The 19,581-nt window shown below is 40.3% G+C and overlaps 4 protein-coding genes across 5 annotated transcripts in view; 2 read left to right on the top strand and 2 right to left on the bottom strand.

Annotated features, from left to right (window-relative positions):
• LOC311101099 (kinesin-like protein KIF20B) overlaps positions 1 to 5,650 on the bottom strand; it is a 30,479-nt gene extending 24,829 nt beyond the window's left edge. The window contains exons 1-13 of the mRNA XM_084142157.1: positions 5,639 to 5,650; positions 5,486 to 5,534; positions 5,281 to 5,395; positions 5,004 to 5,093; positions 4,578 to 4,715; positions 4,328 to 4,466; positions 3,933 to 4,117; positions 3,768 to 3,822; positions 3,411 to 3,620; positions 3,130 to 3,313; positions 2,899 to 3,045; positions 2,626 to 2,788; positions 2,248 to 2,529 (exon numbers count right to left, since the gene is read on the bottom strand). Coding sequence (XP_083998283.1) covers positions 2,248 to 2,529; positions 2,626 to 2,788; positions 2,899 to 3,045; positions 3,130 to 3,313; positions 3,411 to 3,620; positions 3,768 to 3,822; positions 3,933 to 4,117; positions 4,328 to 4,466; positions 4,578 to 4,715; positions 5,004 to 5,093; positions 5,281 to 5,391 — 1,704 coding nt within the window. The 5' untranslated portion in view covers positions 5,392 to 5,395; positions 5,486 to 5,534; positions 5,639 to 5,650. The remainder of the gene's footprint in view (positions 1 to 2,247; positions 2,530 to 2,625; positions 2,789 to 2,898; positions 3,046 to 3,129; positions 3,314 to 3,410; positions 3,621 to 3,767; positions 3,823 to 3,932; positions 4,118 to 4,327; positions 4,467 to 4,577; positions 4,716 to 5,003; positions 5,094 to 5,280; positions 5,396 to 5,485; positions 5,535 to 5,638) is intronic.
• A 158-nt stretch (positions 5,651 to 5,808) lies between these two features.
• LOC311101064 (ribonuclease P protein subunit p30-like) lies at positions 5,809 to 8,247 on the top strand. Its single transcript, XM_084142106.1, has 11 exons — positions 5,809 to 5,929; positions 6,224 to 6,279; positions 6,371 to 6,427; positions 6,543 to 6,608; positions 6,699 to 6,767; positions 6,880 to 6,969; positions 7,108 to 7,224; positions 7,319 to 7,348; positions 7,475 to 7,512; positions 7,641 to 7,720; positions 7,967 to 8,247. Exons 1-11 carry the CDS (start codon positions 5,848 to 5,850, stop codon positions 8,080 to 8,082), a joined length of 801 nt encoding a protein of 266 aa, XP_083998232.1. The 5' UTR covers positions 5,809 to 5,847; the 3' UTR covers positions 8,083 to 8,247.
• Positions 8,248 to 8,368: 121 nt separating this feature from the next.
• On the top strand, positions 8,369 to 15,260 carry LOC311101063 (ribonuclease P protein subunit p30-like). 2 transcript variants are annotated; one of them, XM_084142104.1, is made up of 11 exons: positions 8,369 to 8,484; positions 8,690 to 8,745; positions 8,855 to 8,911; positions 10,185 to 10,250; positions 10,347 to 10,415; positions 10,527 to 10,616; positions 10,711 to 10,827; positions 10,922 to 10,951; positions 11,061 to 11,098; positions 14,403 to 14,482; positions 14,730 to 15,260. In XM_084142104.1, exons 1-11 carry the CDS (start codon positions 8,403 to 8,405, stop codon positions 14,849 to 14,851), a joined length of 807 nt encoding a protein of 268 aa, XP_083998230.1. In that variant the 5' UTR covers positions 8,369 to 8,402; the 3' UTR covers positions 14,852 to 15,260. The 2 variants fall into 2 exon arrangements, with proteins under 2 accessions (XP_083998230.1, XP_083998231.1); XM_084142105.1 differs by lacking the exon at positions 10,185 to 10,250.
• A 451-nt stretch (positions 15,261 to 15,711) lies between these two features.
• On the bottom strand, positions 15,712 to 18,123 carry LOC311100639 (uncharacterized protein; the record flags this gene model as incomplete). Its single annotated transcript, XM_084141568.1, has 9 exons — positions 15,712 to 15,810; positions 16,198 to 16,296; positions 16,426 to 16,524; positions 16,617 to 16,715; positions 16,896 to 16,994; positions 17,102 to 17,209; positions 17,364 to 17,492; positions 17,785 to 17,934; positions 18,094 to 18,123. 9 exons carry the CDS (start codon positions 18,121 to 18,123, stop codon positions 15,712 to 15,714), a joined length of 912 nt encoding a protein of 303 aa, XP_083997694.1.
• Between the last annotated feature and the right edge of the window lie 1,458 nt (positions 18,124 to 19,581).

Below are 19,581 nucleotides of genomic sequence, written 5' to 3'. Positions count from 1 at the left end.
ATACCACCCTCATGGAGTCTGTTTCTGACCGTTTGAGCAGACACATGCACATTTGTGGGCTGCTGGAGGTCATTTTGCAGGGCTCTGGCAGTGCTCATCCTGCTCCTCCTTGCACAAAGGCAGAGGTAGCGGTCCTGCTGCTGGGTTGTTGCCCTCCTACGGCCTCCTCCACGTCTCCTGATGTACTGGCCTGTCTCCTGGTAGCGCCTCCATGCTCTGGACACTACGCTGGACAGACACAGCAAACCTTCCTGCCACAGCTCGCATTGATGTGCCATCCTGGATGAGCTGCACTACCTGAGCCACTTGTGTGGGTTGTAGACTCCGTCTCATGCTACCACTAGAGTGAAAGCACCGCCAGCATTCAAAAGTGACCAAAACACCAGCCAGGAAGCATAGGAACTGAGAAGTGGTCTGTGGTCACCACCTGCAGAACCACTTCTTTATTGGGGGTGTCTTGCTAATTGCCTATAATTTCCACCTGTTGTCCATTCCATTTGCACAACAGCATGTGACATTTATTGTCAATCAGTGTTGCTTCCTAAGTAGACAGTTTGATTTCACAGAAGTGTGATTGACTTGGAGTTACATTGTGTTGTTTAAGTGTTCCCTTTATTTTTTTGAGCAGTGTATAATTCATCTTTGTTTCATAGAATCATTTGTCAAATTTTTATTCCGTTTAGTCACGATTTCTCAATTTGCAGTACATTGCCAATCAGTTGTGCAGCCAGACTTATTTGCCATTACTTTTGACTTATCCCTCTCAACCATACACATTTCACTGAGATTTAACAGTCTTTACAGTCCTTTTTTTTTTATGGGTGCATGCTTAATAGTAACTGGAATAAGCAATTTCATAAATGTATCAAGTGCAGTGTCTGGTTGCTCCTCATTACACACCACATATTCTTTATATCAACAACATATGAATCACTACAAAAACGTATTGTATGACCTCTATACACTATATTAGGCCCAGCCTTTGGATTTCCTAGATATGGCTACTATATTGAGATCACTACATCCGATGGATTTTGATACTTTAAAGCAAATTTTAGCAACATTAGTAAAGATGTGATCAATACATGTTGATGACTTCATTCCTGTGCTGTTTGTAACTTCCCTGGTAGGTTGACTGAACCTGGTTACAGTTTGAAGCTTTATCTTGGGTGGGCAGCTTGATGAAAGCCAGTCAATATTTAGGTCACCCAGAAAATACCTCTGTTGATATCACATACATTATCAAGCATTTCACACACTTTATTCAGATACTGACTGTTAGCACTTGGTGGTCTATAGCAGCTTCCCACGTGGTCCTCTGTAGCTCAGCTGGTAGAGCACGGCGCTTGTAACGCCAGGGTAGTGGGTTCGATCCCCGGGACCACCCATACACAAAAATGTATGCACACATGACTGTAAGTCGCTTTGGATAAAAGCATCTGCTAAATGGCATATTATTATTATATAAGAATGGGCTTTAGGTGAGGCAGATTAACCTGTAGCATACTACTTCAACAGTATTTAACATGAGATCCTCTCTAAGCTTTACCAGAATGTGGTTCTGAATATAAAACAGCAACACCTCCACCACTGGCATTTTTGTACTGTAGATGTTATAACCATGTACTGATACCAATGTATCAAATGTATTATCTAAGTGAGTTTCAGAGATAGTCATAATCTGTTACTAGCAAGTTATTGATTTCATGAACCCTGTTTCTTAAGCTACACATGTTAACATGGGCTATTTTTAGCACTTTTCTGGGATGTTTGTTTTCATTGCTTTACTGGGAAGCTTAGTAGAAGTAGACATGCTCATGTTATTTATGTTAGTGCAGGGTCAGCTGCACACAGTGGAATTCTTACTAGGGCACACCGCCTCAGCGCTAACAATATAACTCTGGTTCATAGGCACATGATTACTGCATATAATAGCTGTAGGATCAGCAGAGGCATTCAGGGCAGTTAGAGGGACATAAATTAGGTTACTTACATTGTGTCTACCAACGCCCCTGGGATAATGTACATTTGCTGAAGTATTATGACAACTCAGCGACACAATGGTAGGGATTAACTGAGCTGGGCCATTGATAAGTCATTGTCTCAACGCAACCTTATAATGCTGTGAAAGGATCTAGGAACCCAAATTATTCAAGTGGATCCCATCCTCCTTATAAAAGGAGGATTTCGCACAGTCAGTGAAAAAGAACCAAACATATAAACATATTGAATATGAACAAAACCTACATTATTGAAGTCCTCAAGCGTCGTCTTGTCCTCTTCTCCCGCCTCCAGAATGGTCTCCTCTGCCATGCTCTCATCGCAACTTTCCTCTTCTTCATAATCATCCTCCTCTTCGTCATCCCCATCTTCCTGCACATCTTCTAGAGTTGTTTCCCAAGCCACCATGGAGCTCTCCCTCCTACTCCACAGGTTCTTGCGGCCAGCATTGTTGATGATGAGGGACACATCTCTGGCAGATCTCTTTGGAGCAATGGCAGGAACTGGTTTGATGTTGAGGACCACCACCTGAGAGGTTATAAAGAAACTAAATAAATGAGCAATTTGGTCACCTATATTACCAACCACAAGCTTACTTTTCCTTATAAAGCTCCACTGACTGACCTTTTGGGCGACTGCGGAGAACTTGAGGACGTTGAGCGTCTCGTCGTACATGGAGGCACACTGGTTGATGTTGACGATCATGCAGGCTTTCCCTCTACCACAGAAAAACCCCTGGAGGTAGTGTGTGAGCTTGCTCTCCCTGAAGGGCACATGTTGTTGGAACCTGGACAATATTTACATAGGATAAAAGCAGCATTATATTGGTTTGTTATAAACAAACGTGCAGTCAGTGTGTGTAAAATAATAAATCTGTATACAGGTTAAAATACTCACTTGGCTTGTTGGTTGAGCCTCAGAGCATTGATGCATTTGCCCAGAATGAGCAATGAGGTGTTAATATTGCCAGCCTCTTTTAGCTGCACTCCTTTATTCTGAGTCTTTGCACATCTCTCAGATCCAGCCAGATCACACAACGACAACCTTAGACATAACACACAACCATGAATTAAAACAAGACAATATAGAGAAAAGCAGGGGGAAAAATTTAATAACTTGGTCACTTACTCGCTAATTGTGTGGACTCTGGGTATACCAACATCTTCAATCCGCAAGACACGAATGGAAAATATGCTATGGCTTCGGCTTGAGACGTTGTTGAGCTTTGTGCAGGAGAAACTCTGGTTCTTCTTTCCAATCTTCAGGACTTTGTAAGCCTCCTCGGAATTATTTACTTGAACCCACTTTAAATCTACAAGAGAAACCATGTGTATGAGAATGTTCTGTATCAACTGAAATCCCATAGCATCTAGGCTAATTCATCACATATTCAATCAAAGTGACATTACCTTTCACAAAGGTGTTTCCTTTGATGTCTTGGGACAGCCGAAGGACGGTTCTCCTATGTGAGCCATTAGGAATGGGCTCCAGTAGGTCGTGGATATTCTCATTGTAGATTTCACAGAAGGAAACCCACACAGAGTATTTAGTGTGAGAGTCCACATCCAGACAGAAACTGTCTCCTTCCCCCTGATCACTGATGTTGCTCAAGGAGGAACCTGTCAATCAAACAACAAATCTTACACTGATTAAAAAAACAGTGTAACAATAAGATGTTTATATGGTGTCAAATATAGTTTCAAGAAACTCATAAAATACATAGCTACTGTACTTTGCATACTTAAGGCCTGCAACAAGTTTCTTACCCTCCAGTATTGTTGACCTGCAAGTGGAGCTCATCGTGCTTTTCAGAAAATCACTCTGAAGAAAACAAACAGCGGGAAAGAAAGTAGGATGAGACTAATTTACATTTCAGTAAGAAAGCAAAGCAGGGGGGGAATTGTGCGAGAGGTTTTATTGTTAAACCTCACCTCCTTTGACAGTCTCATGAGGTTTCGCTTATTAGTAGACTCTTCATCCTGCTGGTCCTTTGTGAGCCTAGTGAAGTCTCTGCATCGATGTGGTTTGATGTTGTTCTGTGCGTAGACCCTGCCCTCGATGCTGTTGAAGATCACGTTCAAAGACCTTGGAAGAATTCCACCATCACTCTCAGGGCCTGGAAGTAAAAATAGACAAAGGGTTAAAAATGCATGATGCCAAAAGTGTTTAACATGAACCCGTAGCTGTCACACAGTTGTTTTTATTGTGGTGAGCATCTGATATGAAACAGAGAAAGGTCAAATTTGTCTCCATATAAAACATTGTCGAAAAAACCCAACGTTAAAAATGTCAAATGCAAATTGAAACATGCTCAAATAATTCTGACCAAGGAATGTGAATGTCTTCCCGGCGTTGGTGACTCCATATGTGAAGACAATAGAATTCCCTCCTTCTAGAACATCTCTGACCAGACGTTTCACTGTGCCATCAAACATCTGCCTCTGTGTAGTGTCAGGGCCGTATACCTGGAGGGAGGGATAAAGAGTGTAGGAAAAATGGTCACGCTCCACACAATTTTTTTTGTAAAGCCAATCTTTACAAATAGCTACTAATTAAACAGCTGGAGAAGGCCTTACCTGAGAGAAATGAAATCTTTGGGCGGTCTGACTGACTGGTTTGTCACCGTCTGAGTGACTGGTTTGTCGTCTGGTTGATAAAGAGCTTCTAGGAGCCCTGAGTAAAACGGTGTCTGGTGGCTCCATGGACACACATTCCTGGATTTAAACAGAGGAAAAGGAGCATGTCAACAAATGCACTCTGATCAGCAAAGGACCACTGACTGACCATCCTGCCCCTTGCTACTGCAGTTAGTGTCTTGACACAGGTGTAATCCTACTGAGATTTTTCTAAATCATATTCATCTAATCCAAGGTTATTTTTCACTGGTTGTAATTACTGGAAATCATACAGACTGTAGCTTTACAGTATATCAAGGTCCTTTTGTGGCAGATCAATCATCATGATCCTCATCTCAGTGTCCTGTTTGCGTCATGGGAACATACCTGAGATTCACCACCTTCATTCTCTACTGTGGTAAAGGGACGTATCCTGAGGTAGACCCGCAGATGCTCTTTCTCAAATAATACACAATCCTGTAGGGAGAGAAAATATACAGCCTTTCTTGGGGGATTTTGTGATAAAAAAAAAAAAAGTAATTACTAAATCTAGCTAGTTATATAGCTAATAACATTAAAACATCCGATAACAAAAATCCCCTAGTTAGCTAGCTTGTCACATCAAAAAACACCCCAATACAGTACAAAGTTCACAAAATCAAACCTGTGGCAGAACAGATGGAATTGCAGAAAAATCTGCAAACAAGTCCTTTCTCAAATCATCAACAACAATAGGCCCCACTCTCTCTGGTTTCTTGTCCAAACACGTATCCATCACTCTAAAAAAAGACAGACATTTCACATTGTTTATAATGATGTCCTTTACTCTTTAGCTAGCCTACAATAAATTAGCCAAGGGCAAGGCTAACCGTTATGTTAGCTAGGCTAGCTAGCCAGCTACGTTACCGTTCTGTCTCGCTGGAAAGAGAGAAGAGCAAACACGTTGGCACAGACAGAGTAAAAAAGTTATACATCCATCTTTTGTATACTGATAAAAACGTTTAACTACTATAATAACTCACGTTTTGTGTGTTTTTAATCATCGAAACATTGACGTAGCTAGCTACATTCCTCTCCATTCGTTTTTGAACAAGCTGGCCGCGGTCTTATTTTCAAACTGGACCAATCAGAGAACTTGTTATAGCCAACAACCTATGCGGACTACATGTCCCATAAGGAATTATGTTAACTCACCGTCCACATGCAAGTTTAGCATTTTACACATGGAAACATGGCTGTGTTCATGGACTTGAATATTAGCTACAAAACCGACAAGAAACGACTTCAGAGTGTTATTGAAACAGCAGCTCACCGTAACTATGTTTTATTATCTTGGTCACATTTGCTAAATTGTTTAACTAGCTTCCACTAACCTCATAAAGAATACCATGGCTCTCAACTTGGCTAGCTGGCTAGCAGCTCGCCGTAAATAGCTGTTTTATCTTGTTTACGTTTGCAAAACTGTTTAGCTAGCACTAACTTCAGATTCGCTGAATCGTCTTTGCTAACTTCTAGGCTAGGCAGCCATATATGTAGCAGGACCAGAGCTAGCTAAAATATGTCTTGATTGATTTGCTTATCAAGTAGCTAATGTTTTCATGTTTCAGTTGGATACTCCACAGTTGCCATCAATTATGTGGTTGATTTGCAACAAAAGAAACAGGTAAGCTCCTCAGTGTTCCCAGTTAATGAGTGAGGAAGTCAAAGATAACTATTCCTCACCCTTGTTAACGTTTGTTTGCTTATGTTTACAGGAAATTGGCAAACCAAAATGTGTCTCAGAGCTGTTTGATACATTTCCCATAGTGCAGGTAATGTGGCATAATAATAATGTTGACACATAATGTTATACTTTTTCATGATGCTACCTATCCCATTTCTCCGTGCATTGGGAATTGGGATAATAGGTAATTTCCTTTTGCACAGGGTAAATCCAGACCAATCAAGGTGTTAAACCGACTGACAGTTGTGGCCTCTGACCCATCACACTTTGTGAGTCCAATATGCTGTAGAAGTTTGAACATTTGCTGACAGTATTCATATTGCATAATTTCTCAAATAACTACATCTATCCCTTTCCAGAGACCAACTGCAGAGTACAAAGCCTATGACTTGGTGGCTGTCTATCCTAAAACAGAGAAGTTGTTTCATGTTAGTACTTTTGTTCAGGATCATTATCACTGTATTACCATCCACTACTAACAATGTATGTTAGGAATAGGATGACCTTCTGCTAATTTTGGCCTTCTACTTGTTTCAATAGGCAGCCTGCATGACATTTGATGTTGACATCATCTGTGTAGCAGTGACAGAAAAACAACCCTTCTTTTTCAAAAGATCTCCAGTAAATGGGGTAAGTATCTATATTTCTCAGTATTTGAATTAACAACTTACTTTGTAGTGATTTGGAGACTTGCCTACAACTTGTTTGTTTTGGTTGGACTGGATACTTCTTATGTAGTAAAAGTGATATTACTTGTGCTTGTGTAAGGCAATTGAAAGAGGTGTGTTCTTTGAGATAAGTTATACACCTGCTATTCGAGACTCCACCATGAGAAGATACACCATCGCAAATGCCATCAGTCTCATGGAGACGTGCAAAGGAAAGGTATATCAACTCATCATGGTTTATTGTTCACTTCTTAATCCACCTACTATTTTCAAACAGTACGTGTAACAGCAATGTTTTTTTATTCAAACAGAATGTAATTGTGACCAGTGGGGCAGAAAAGGTAAGATAGAAATAAGATATTGTCTTACCCTCTTAGATACCAATCATATGAAGATTGAGCATGTTAACATCTTTCTGAAATGAACCTTACCAATGTAAATGTTTTTTGTCTCTCATTCTCATTCAGCCCCTTGAGTTGAGAGGACCCTACGACATTGCCAACTTGTATCCTTTCATAAAACATTACCTACCTACTACAGTACTTGATGTAGGCTGCTAGAATATGGTACATACTATATGCAGGTGTGATGAGGCTAACCTGTGTTATTGCTATTATCCTGAATGGTGACCAGAGGCCTACTGTTTGGGCTGTCAGAAGGAGATGGCAAAGCTGCGATCTCCACCAACTGTCGAGCTGTCCACTTACATGGAGGTAAATAGGCTGCTGGTTTTTACACATTGGTCGATCAATTGAATACATTGTGTCAAATGTCATATGCCATGTATCTTCACTTGGTTACAAGGGCAAGTGAATAGCCCATCCATGGAATGTGAATGTTGTGACTATCATGTAACACAATGTGTAATTTAACTACATTTATTACTTGAGTATCAGTCTCAAGTCAATATTTGTGGGCGGCACAAGAGAACCAATTTACGTTCCGTGTTGTCATTACAGAAACAAGAAAGACTGCCTTGGGTATCGTACACACTATGAAGAAAGACCAGTTGACTGAGAGACAGGAGGAAGAGCATGTTCCAGCATCAAAGAGGGCTAAGATTGAGACTGTGTAGATTGGTAATACTGTATAAAGTGGTGGCTTGTTTTGATTTTGATACTGTTTATTTATGGAAAGAGAATATGTTTATGTAAATCGCCTTTTATGGATATATACTCCTTATTTGTAGACTATTGTTTTGTGACATTTTCTTTTATATTAAAGAGAATTTTGAAATGTATTGGATTCAAAGTCAATTTGTTCAAGTTAATTTAAACTACAATCTGATGCATAACTGAACCAATCAGAGAACTTGCCTTGTCGTATCCAACAACAGGATGCGAGAAATAAAAACGTTATGTCCCATAAGGCATTTCGGTCAACTCACATGGAAACATGGCTGTATTCATGGACTTGAATATTAGCTACACAACCGACAAAAAACGACTTCAGAGTGTTATTGAAACAGCAGCTCATCGTAATTATGTTTTATCTTGTTCCATTTGCAAAACTGTTTAGCTAGCACAAACTTAAAAGATCTTGACATCGTCTTTCGTTGCTAACTTCAAGGGCTGGGCAATGGCATTACTGGCAGCAGCTGTTGTTGTTGCGCGATGGACCAGAGCTAGCTGAACTATGTCTTGATTGATTTGTACTAATCTATTGATGTTTTCATGTCTCAGTTGGATACTCCACCGTTGCCATTAATTATGTGGTTGATTTGGAACAAAATAAACAGGTAGGCTACTGATTGTACCCAGTTATGACTCATCATGAAGTCAAGAGGTCTATCCTTGTACATATCCCAGTGAGTGACTGTCAACCTTGTTGTTTGCGTATTTTTACAGGAAATTGGCAAACCAACGTGTGTGTCTGAGCTTTTTGATACATTTCCCATAGTGCAGGTAATGTGGTGTAATAATAATGTTGCTACATTGTAATATTGTTGAAGCTAGCTATCCCATTTCTCCATACCTTGGGATAATTACAGTGCATTCAGAAAGTATTCACAACCCCTCGACTTTTTACACATTTTGTTGTCTTGCTGCCTGAATTTAAAATGGATTAAATTGAGATGTCACTGGCCTACACACAATACCCAATAATGTCAAAGTGGAATTATGTTTTTCAAAATTGTTACAAATGAAAAGATGAAATGTCTTGAGTCAATAAGTATTCAACACTTTTGTAAAGGCAAGCCTAAATAAGTTCAGGAGTAAATATTTGCTTAACAAGTCACATAATACGTTGCAATAATAATATTTAACATGATTTTTGAATGACTACCTCATCTCTGTACCCCTCATACATGTATCTGTAAAGTCCCTCAGTCGAGCATTGAATTTCGAACACAGATTCAACCACAAAGACCAGGGAAGTTTTTTAATGCCTTGCAAAGAAGGGCACCGATTGGTAGATGGTTTATTTTTATTTTTTAAAGCAGACATTGAATATCCTGTTGAGAACGGTGATGTTACTATTATATTTTGGATGGTGTATCAATCACCCAGTCACTACAAAGATACAGGCTTCCTCCCTAACTCAGTTGCAGGAGAGGAAGCAAACTGCTCAGGGATTTCATGAGGCCAATGGTGACTTTAAAACAGTAACATAGTTTAATGGCTGTGATAAGAGAAAACTGATGATGAATCAACAACATTTTAGTTACTCCACAATACTAACCTAAATGACAGAGTGAAAAGAAGGAATACAAATATTACAAAACCTGCATCCTATTTGCAACAAGGCACTAAAGTAAAACTGCAAAAAATGTGGCAAAGTAATGTACTTTATGTCCTGAATACAAAGTGTTATGTTTGGGGCAAACAACACAAGTACCACTCTTCATATTTCCAAGCATGATGGTGGCTGCATCATGGTATGGGTATGCTTGTCAACGGCAAGGACTAGGGAGTGTTTTACGATAAAAAGAAACGGAATATAGCTAAGCATGTGCAAAATCTTAGAGGATAACCTGGTTGTCTGCTTTCAAACAGGCACTGGGAGACAATAACCTAAAACACAAGGCCAAATATACACTGGAATTGCTTACCAAAACGACTTTGAATGTTCCTGAGTGGCCTAGTTACAGTTTTGACTTAAATCATCTTGAGAATCTATGGCAAGACTTGAAAATACTTTTCTGAAGGCACTGTATGTCCCCCTCATTTTGTACAGGGTAAATCCAGACCAATCAAGGTGTTAAACCGACTGACAGTTGTGGCCTCAAGGGCAGCACACTTTGTGAGTCCAATATACAGTAGAAGTTTGAACATTTGCTGACAGTATTCATATTGCATAATTTCTCAAATAGGCCTAATGTAATTTATCCTTTCCCAGAAACCATTAAGAGAGTACAAAGCCTATGACTTAGTGGCTGCCTATCCTAAAACTGAGAAGTTGTTTCATGTAAGTACATTTGTTCAGCACCGTCAACAAAATGTACTGTATTATTGTTGACTACACTGGCAATGTATGGATGACTTTCTGCTAATGTTGGTATTCTCTTTGTTTCAATAGGCAGCCTGCATGGAATTTACTATTGACATCATCTGTGTAGCAGTGACAGAAAAACTGCCCTTTTTTTTCAAAAGATCTTCAGTCAGTGGGGTAAGACCCTTGCTCTCTGTGTATTTGAATGAACAGATTGCTTGGTCATTTGTAAGTGATATACAGTAGGTAATGTATGTTGTGCTTGTATCAGGCAATTGAAAGGGGTGTGTTTTTTGAGATAAGTTACACACCTGCAATCCGAGACTCCACCATGAGAAGATACACCATTGCAAATGCTCTCAGTCTTATGGAGACGTGCAAAGGAAAGGTAAATAGACCCAACATGGTTCAACTTCACTTCACCTGTCAATCAACCTGCCATTTTCATACAGTCCGTGTAACAGCAATGTTTTTTTTAACAGAATGTAATCGTGACCAGTGGGGCAGAAAAGGTATCTTACCCACTTAGATACCAGTCATACCATGAGCATTGAACATACTGATATTAACATCTTGCTGAAATTAACCATACTACTGTAAATGTGTGTTTTGTTCAATCAGCCCCTTGAGTTGAGAGGACCCTACGACATTTCCAATTTGTATCCTTTCTTAAACATTACCTACAGTTGAAGTCGGAAGTTTACATACACCTTAGCCAAATACATTTAAACTCAGTTTTTCACAATTCCTGACATTTAATCCTTGTAAAAATTCCCTGTTTTAGGTCAGTTAGGATCACCACTTTATTTTAAGAATTTGAAATGTCAGAATAATAGTAGAGAGAGTATTTCTGCTTTTATTTCTTAAATCACATTGGTATCATTGCCTTTAAATTGTTTAACTTGGGTCAAACGTTTTCGAGTAGCCTTCCACAAACTTCCCACAATACGTTGGGTGATTTTTGGCCCATTCCTCCTGACAGAGCTGGTGTAACTGAGTCAGGTTTGTAGGCCTCGTTGCTCGCACACGCTTTTTCAGTTCTGCCCACACATTTTCTATAGGATTGAGGTCAGGGCTTTGTGATGGCCACTCCAATACCTTTACTTTGTTGTCCTTAAGCCATTTTGCCACAACTTTGGAAGTATGCTTGGGGTCATTGTCCATTTGGAAGACCCATTTGCGACCAAGCTTTAACTTCCTGACTGATGTCTTGAGATATTGCTTCAATATATCCACATAATTTTACTTCCTCATAATGCCATCTATTTTGTGAAGTGCACCAGTCCCTCCTGCAGCAAAGCACCCCCACAGCATGATGCTGCCACCCCCGTGCTTCACGGTTCGGATGGTTTTCTTCGGCTTGCAAGCCATCCCCCTTTTTCCTCCAAACATAACGATGGTCATTATGGCCAAACAGTTCTATTTCTGTTTCATCAGACCAGAGGACATTTCTCCAAAAAGTACGATCTTTGTCACCATGTGCATTTGCAAACCGTAGTCTGGCTTTTTTATGGCGGTTTTGGAGCAGTGGCTTCGTCCTTGCTGAGCGGCCTTTCAGGTTATGTCGATATAGGACTAGTTTTTACTGTGGATATACAGTGGGGAGAACAAGTATTTGATACACTGCCGATTTTGCAGGTTTTCCTACTTACAAAGCATGTAGAGGTCTGTCATTTTTATCATAAGTACACTTCAACTGTGAGAGACAGAATCTAAAACAAAAATCCAGAAAATCACATTGTATGATATTTAAGTAATTAATTTGCATTTTATTGCATGACATAAGTATTTGATCACCTACCAACCAGTAAGAATTCCGGCTCTCACAGACCTGTTAGTTTTTCTTTAAGAAGCCCTCCTGTTCTCCACTCATTACCTGTATTAACTGCACCTGTTTGAACTCGTTACCTGTATAAAAGACACCTGTCCACACACTCAATCAAACAGACTCCAACCTCTCCACAATGGCCAAGACCAGAGAGCTGTGTAAGGACATCAGGGATAAAATTGTAGACCTGCACAAGGCTGGGATGGGCTACAGGACAATAGGCAAGTAGCTTGGTGAGAAGGCAACAACTGTTTGGCGCAATTATTAGAAAATGGAAGAAGTTCAAGATGACGGTCAATCACCCTCGGTCTGGGGTTCCATGCAAGATCTCACCTCGTGGAGCATCAATGATCATGAGGAAGGTGAGGGATCAGCCCAGAACTACACGGCAGGACCTGGTCAATGACCTGAAGAGAGCTGGGACCACAGTCTCAAAGAAAACCATTAGTAACACACTACGCCATCATGGATTAAAATCCTGCAGCGCACGCAAGGTCCCCCTGCTCAAGCCAGCGCATGTCCAGGCCCATCTGAAGTTTGCCAATGACCATCTGGATGATCCAGAGCAGGAATGGGAGAAGGTCATGTGGTCTGATGAGACAAAAATAGAGCTTTTTGGTCTAAACTCCACTCGCCGTGTTTGGAGGAAGAAGAAGGATAAGTACAACCCCAAGAACACCATCCCAACCGTGAAGCATGGAGGTGGAAACATCATTCTTTGGGGATGCTTTTCTGCAAAGGGGACAGGACGACTGCACCGTATTGAGGGGAGGATGGATGGGGCCATGTATCGCGAGATCTTGGCCAACAACCTCCTTCCCTCAGTAAGAGCATTGAAGATGGGTCGTGGCTGGGTCTTCCAGCATGACAACGACCCGAAACACAGCCAGGGAGTGGCCTAGCCAGTCTCCAGACCTGAACCCAATAGAAAATCTTTGGAGGGAGCTGAAAGTCCATATTGCCCAGCGACAGCCCCGAAACCTGAAGGATCTAGAGAAGGTCTGGATGGAGGAGTGGGCCAAAATCCCTGCTGCAGTGTGTACAAACCTGGTCAAGACCTACAGGAAACGTATGATCTCTGTAATTGCAAACAAAGGTTTCTGTACCAAATATTAAGTTCTGCTTTTCTGATGTATCAAATACTTATGTCATGCAATAAAATGCAAATTAATTACTTAAAAATCATACAATGTGATTTTCTGGATTTTTGTTTTAGATTCCGTCTCTCACAGTTGAAGTGTACCTATGATAAAAAATTACAGACCTCTACATGCTTTGTAAGTAGGAAAACCTGCAAAATCGGCAGTGTATCAAATACTTGTTCTCCCCACTGTAGATACTTTTGTACCTGTTTCCTCCAGCATCTTCACAAGGTCCTTTGCTGTTGTTCTGGGATTGATTTGCACTTCTCGCACCAAAGTACGTTCATCTCTAGGAGACAGAACACGTCTCCTTCCTGAGCGGTATGACGGCTGCGTGGTCCTATGGTGTTTATACTTGCGTACTATTTTTTGTACAGATGAACGTGGTACCTTCAGGCATTTGGAAATTGCTCCCAATGATGAACCAGACTTGTGGAGGTCTACAATTTTTTTTCTGACGTCTAGGCTGATTTCTTTTGATTTTCCCATGATGTCAAGCAAATAAGCACTGAGTTTGAAGGTAGGCCTTGAAATACATCCACAGGTACACCTCCAATTGACTCAAATGATGTCAATTAGCCTATCAGAAGCTTCAAAAGCCATGACATCATTTTCTGGAATTTTCCAAGCTGTTTAAAGGCACAGTCAACTTAGTGTATGTAAACTTCTGACCCACTGGAATTGTGATATAGTGAAATTGAAGTGAAATAATCTGTCTGTAAACAATTGTTGGAAAAATGACTTGTGTCATGCGCAAAGTAGATGTCCTAACCAACTTGCCAAAACTATAGTTTGATAACAAGACATTTGTGGAGTGGTTGAAAAACGAGTTTTAATGACTCCAACCTAAGTGTATGTAAACTTCTGACTTCAACTGTAGCTAGTACAGTACTTGATCTATGCTTCTAGAATATGGTACAGTATTACAGATAGACTATATGCAGGTGTGATGAGGCCAACCTGTGTCACTGCTATTATCCTGAATGTATTCAGAGGCCTACTGTTTGGCCTGTCAGAAGGAGATGGCAAAGCTGCGATCTCCACCAACTGTCGAGCTGTCCACTTACATGGAGGTAAATAGGCTGCTGTTTTTACACATTGGTCGATCAATTGAATACATTGTGTCAAATGTCATATGCCAGGCAGGTATGTACACTTGGTTACAAGGCCAAGTAAGAGTAGGCCATCCATGGAATGTGAATGTTGTGATTATCATGTAACACAATGTGTCATTGAACAACATTTATTACTTGTCTATCATTCTCAAAGCAGTGTTTGTGCCACAAGGAAATCAATTAATATGCAGTGTTGTCATTACAGAAAAGAGAAAGACTGCCTTGGGTATAGTACACACTATGAAGAATGAGCAGCCTTTGACTGAGAGACAGGAGAAAGAGGATGTTCCAGCATCAAAGAGGGCTAAGATTGAGATGGCGAAGTAGAAAGTAATCACTTGTTTGAATTGTAATACTTTTTCTTTATGGATAGAGAATGTGTTTATGTAAATGCACTTTTATGAATATCCTTATTTGTGGAAATGTGACGGTTTTCTAATAACTGGTCAGTGGTCATGTAGTTTGTCATGGATTAGCAACTATGATGATGCTTGTTCCTTTTAGACATAGCAAACAAATTCAGATGGCAACGGCAATGCTGTTTATTTCATAACGTAATGTAAAATAACAAGCAAAATGTTAAAGGTAAACATGTAGTAGAACAATTAAAATTACTTCAGGAAGTGCATTAGAATCATACAAGCATTTTCAAATCCTGTATTCTCACTGACTACCACTAAATCAGTTTGAAGCCACCAGCTCACTGTTCTTTTATATTAAAGAGAAATTAAGAATATATTGATTCAAAGTATTTTTTTTCAACAATTAAACTACAATTTAGTACTTAACTGAATGCATAGTATAGTCATGCTGATGTCATAAGTCAAGTCCCATCTACATTTTCCAAACTTTCAACTTTCTCTTTCCCCATATAGTTATTTGTCAACCTTTTCAACCTTCTTGAGCATCTCAGACCTCCAATAAACTGCATATAAAGAAACAAACATCCTTGGAAGCAAATGCAAAGTTACTTGTTTCAGCACAAACCTCTGCTAGTTCGCAAGAAATGACTCCGGTCTTGAAGTCAGCCTAGCGTTCATTGAAACCTTGGAAGCTGTATGTCCATAATCAACAGATAGACTCACTTTGACAACCACTCTCCACAAAGGAACTGGGTTAGTCTTTGCTGTTATCTACTTATTCTGAGTTTGAGACTTGTGTAAAATGCAATTTAACTGAACTGGACTTTACTTGACTGGAGTTTTTGCATCATCCTTGAAGTTGCTGAGAATAGATTTAGCCCCACTCTGCCACTCCAGAGTGCTATCCAATGGTGACTTCCCCTCCTGTGTTGGAGAAAAACAAAGTTATATTCAATATTTCAATAGTAGTTAGTGTTATGTTACATCAATCACTTTTGACTATGTGATGTTTTCCTAAGTCGCACTGGATAAGAGCTTCTGCTAAATGACAAAAATGTAAAGTTGATATGGGCCTTATTTCTTCTGTACTCAGATTCAATCTTATGCATCACCACAGGATGGCACTGTGGTCATGTATCAATCCTGTCACCTTTGCTATCACTAGTTTGATTCTCTGAATACATGATAATGGAAGCCTTACAAGCAAATAAGTCATTTTAAAATCATTGTGTTATTCAAACAAAATACGACATTCTATACTATGATAGATTGAGGTAACAAGTTTGCTGGCCATGTTAGTCAAGTACTTACACAATTCTTGAGTTTTGGATTGGCTCCATGAAGCAGGAGTAGTTGGATGATTTTGAATCTGTTCAGTCTTACTGCATCGTGCATGGGGGTATCTCCTTCCTGTGTGAAAATAAAACCCCTCATAGTTAAAGACCCATTGGTGTTTCATATTTCTGATTAGATTCTAAGGGGTATATACTGTCTATCAGAGCAAAGGTTTAATTCCTACACTGAATGAGAATAACTCACTCGGTCTTTGGCATTGATGTCCGCTCCACAGTGGACGAGATGTTCAGCACATTCATAGTGTCCGGTTCTCACTGCAACATGAAGGGGAGTGCTGCGTAGCTTAGGGACAAAGAAACATTTCAAGATCAATCACAATTAACATAATCTCAGATCCAAGTCTGGATTGCTAGTTTAGTGTTCTGTAGGCTTACCTTATCCCTGGCAGAGAAGCTGCCGTCGTGGTTGAGCAGCAGTTTTAACACAAGCATGCTTCCTCCTCGGCAGGCACAATGGACAGCAGTGGCATCCAGCTAAAGGTAGACAACCAATGGGATTATACATTTCAAAAATCCACCTTGTTTTTATCTGTTCCTTTCTCTCATCAACACTCAAAATGATTTTACAGTAAAGGATCAAAGACAATGCAATATATTGCCAAGAGCTTGGCTCCCGTGGACCTGCAGTTATTTTGAGTTTTTCCATTAAAGTACCTTGTCTTTGTTCTCAATTAAAGATCCGGCCTCCAGTAGCCTCTTTACAACGTCCACATGTCCCTGTGTGCAAGCTCTGTGCAGGCCTGTACGTCTGAACTGTAAAGGAAGCAGGACACATTGCATTACAACACACACTACATGTGATGACACAGCTGAGGTGCATTGGCAAACTTCAGGTTGGTTGGTATCATCTAAACACTCACATTGTCACAAGCATTGACATCTCCCGATTTTTCCAGATACCTCTCGATCAATGGCAGTTTGTTCTCCTCACAGGCCTTGAAGAAGTCCACCTCATCCACATAGTAAGGCTGGAAAGAGAGATGGTTATTTAGCTGAATGTAGCACTTACTTAGTAATTATTTGTCTTCTTATGAAGGGTCAAATCTTAAAGTAAATTGCCTCTATTCCTATGTCTCAAATTAGATACTTTATCACCCTATTCAGCTGGTAGGCCTGTCTTACCACAGTCTCTGGTGCGGGTGGTGGCTTGCGAACTTGTACTCTTCTCACTCTCTTTCTCGACTTCCTCAGTTGCAGCATATTCTGGAGGTCATCAATTGTCTCTAACCGCAGATGTCCAGATTTGTCTACCTGCCAACCAAACATTTCAAGGAGAGAGATGTTATACATCTTGCACTCCTATAAAGCGGCTTCCCAATTGAGGATTTAGCCCTTGGTGCCATTATCTCTATGATTACACTTTTTGATTTCAGATTTATTTGAAGTTAGTGTCATGGCTACTGCAGCAAATTCAGAGGGTTGCCCAACCAAGATTCAAACTGCAACCTTATGTCTGTCAATTCAACACATGATCATCAGGTCTAAACCTCTTAACAGGGTTGCTGGCATTGTACTAAGGACACTAAGATAGTATTCGACTTACATTTAAATTCATTGGGACATCTGTGTCAGCCAGGTTGTCATTGTGAGATCTCAGGTAATCTTGTTTCTCCTGGTTGACTGATGTCTCGTATTCTCCCTCTGAATACTGCACATCTCCGGATTCTTTACCCTCACATTTCTTGCCGGAAACCTTGAACATGAAAGACAAGACTGTATTAGGAATATGTGAGCAACTGAGACAATCCTGTGTGTCCTATGCCCCCATGCCCATTGGCATCTGTGATAGAGGGAGTAAGTTAAAGACACCCAGCAGCATGTGTATGAAGAATTTCAGTCTTCGTGTGATTATCATTCTCAAACTGTTGCTGTAGAAATTCATATTAATCTCAAAGGGTTGTTGAGGTTGCAGCTAAGCATCATGAAAGCTGTGAACATAGTCCAACACCTGAAATCCTCATTTCAACCCTAAATTCCTTGCAACTGTGGTTATTCTGTGGATTGCAATACAAATCAAGTGGAATCCACAATGAAAGTCTCTAGATTTTGAAAAAGAGATAAAGACATAAAGATCTACCAGCTCTTGTACTCGTAGAATACCCATCATCATTTGTCAAGTATATGTGGCAGCTCAAATCTCCAGTCAATAGCCAGTGTCAACTGTCTGTGCTCTACGGTTGCAGGCCTCAGTTCAACATTTTATATGTGTTTGGAGCCGGCAAGGAATGAGATCATGTTCCAGCCTGGGTGTCTCGCCTGCCCCCACCACAGGGCAAGGTTTCCTGTCACGGCCCAGCTGGCACGATTGGGAGAAGGAAGGGGTGAGCTGAGAAATCCATGGGAGTGAGTGAGATGCCTTTGGCTGCCATCGCCTCCAGTCAGTCAGTATTAGGAATGGAGGTGAAATCTGAGTGTCACTACCTCTATGACCATGCCGCCATGCACGATGACCAAAGGCTCCAGCCATGTAATGGCCCTCCACCCCCTCTCCTACACTTCCCACCAACTGCTTGCTCCGGGCCCTGTAGCCTCATAGAACATAACTACATTCTATGACACAGACAGGACAGGAAGAGATTACTTAGTAGGCTTACAGCATCCAAATGTCTATTTATACAAATCATTGACTTGTGTTCTGTATTCTACTACCTGTGACAAATTATGTACCGTCTGATATAAGTGGTTGTTTATGGGCAATAAAACCATTACTACCTGAAACTATTTTTAATGGAGCCAGTGATAAATAATCTTTCTAACGAGTCACATGGATGGGCTACGTGTTTGACAGCTGTTGTTTTTTAAAGAGCACACACTAAGCTGTAGAGCTCAAAATGAACAAATGAAACAGCTAATTTTTTATGGTTACACAGGACAAATCCAGCCTGTCACAATCACCTTATTTCGATGTCCAATTGGTAAATAACACCATAAATGCTATCTTTAGCAATGTGGGTGGCGCAGTATTCGGGCATGTCTTGACTATACAAGGAATATTTCAATGACACAGGACATTAAGATGTAACCATTACACCTATAATGACTCTCACCCTGACATCGAAGAGAATACTTTATTAGGACCTTGACGATGTCTGGAAAGGCCATACCATTCCCCTTACATGTCACATTCATTCTAAAGGACAAACAGACCTTTTTTTATCACTTTTTCAAAAATGTTGCCTGCTCCCAAAGATACACTACATTTTATTTCCTTAAACTTGGTGAAGTAGGCCTTTAATTATTTCACTTTTCATGGAAGTGAGATTCCATGATTGAGAACATTTTTATTATAACTCATAGTGAAAATGATGCCAAAAAAGTGCCTGTTGATTCACATTGATTG

This window comes from Coregonus lavaretus (genome assembly GCF_964263955.1).
Source record: "Coregonus lavaretus genome assembly, chromosome: 25".
Classification (NCBI taxonomy): Eukaryota; Metazoa; Chordata; class Actinopteri; order Salmoniformes; family Salmonidae; genus Coregonus; species Coregonus lavaretus.
This window is presented reverse-complemented; position numbering and strand designations above follow the sequence as displayed.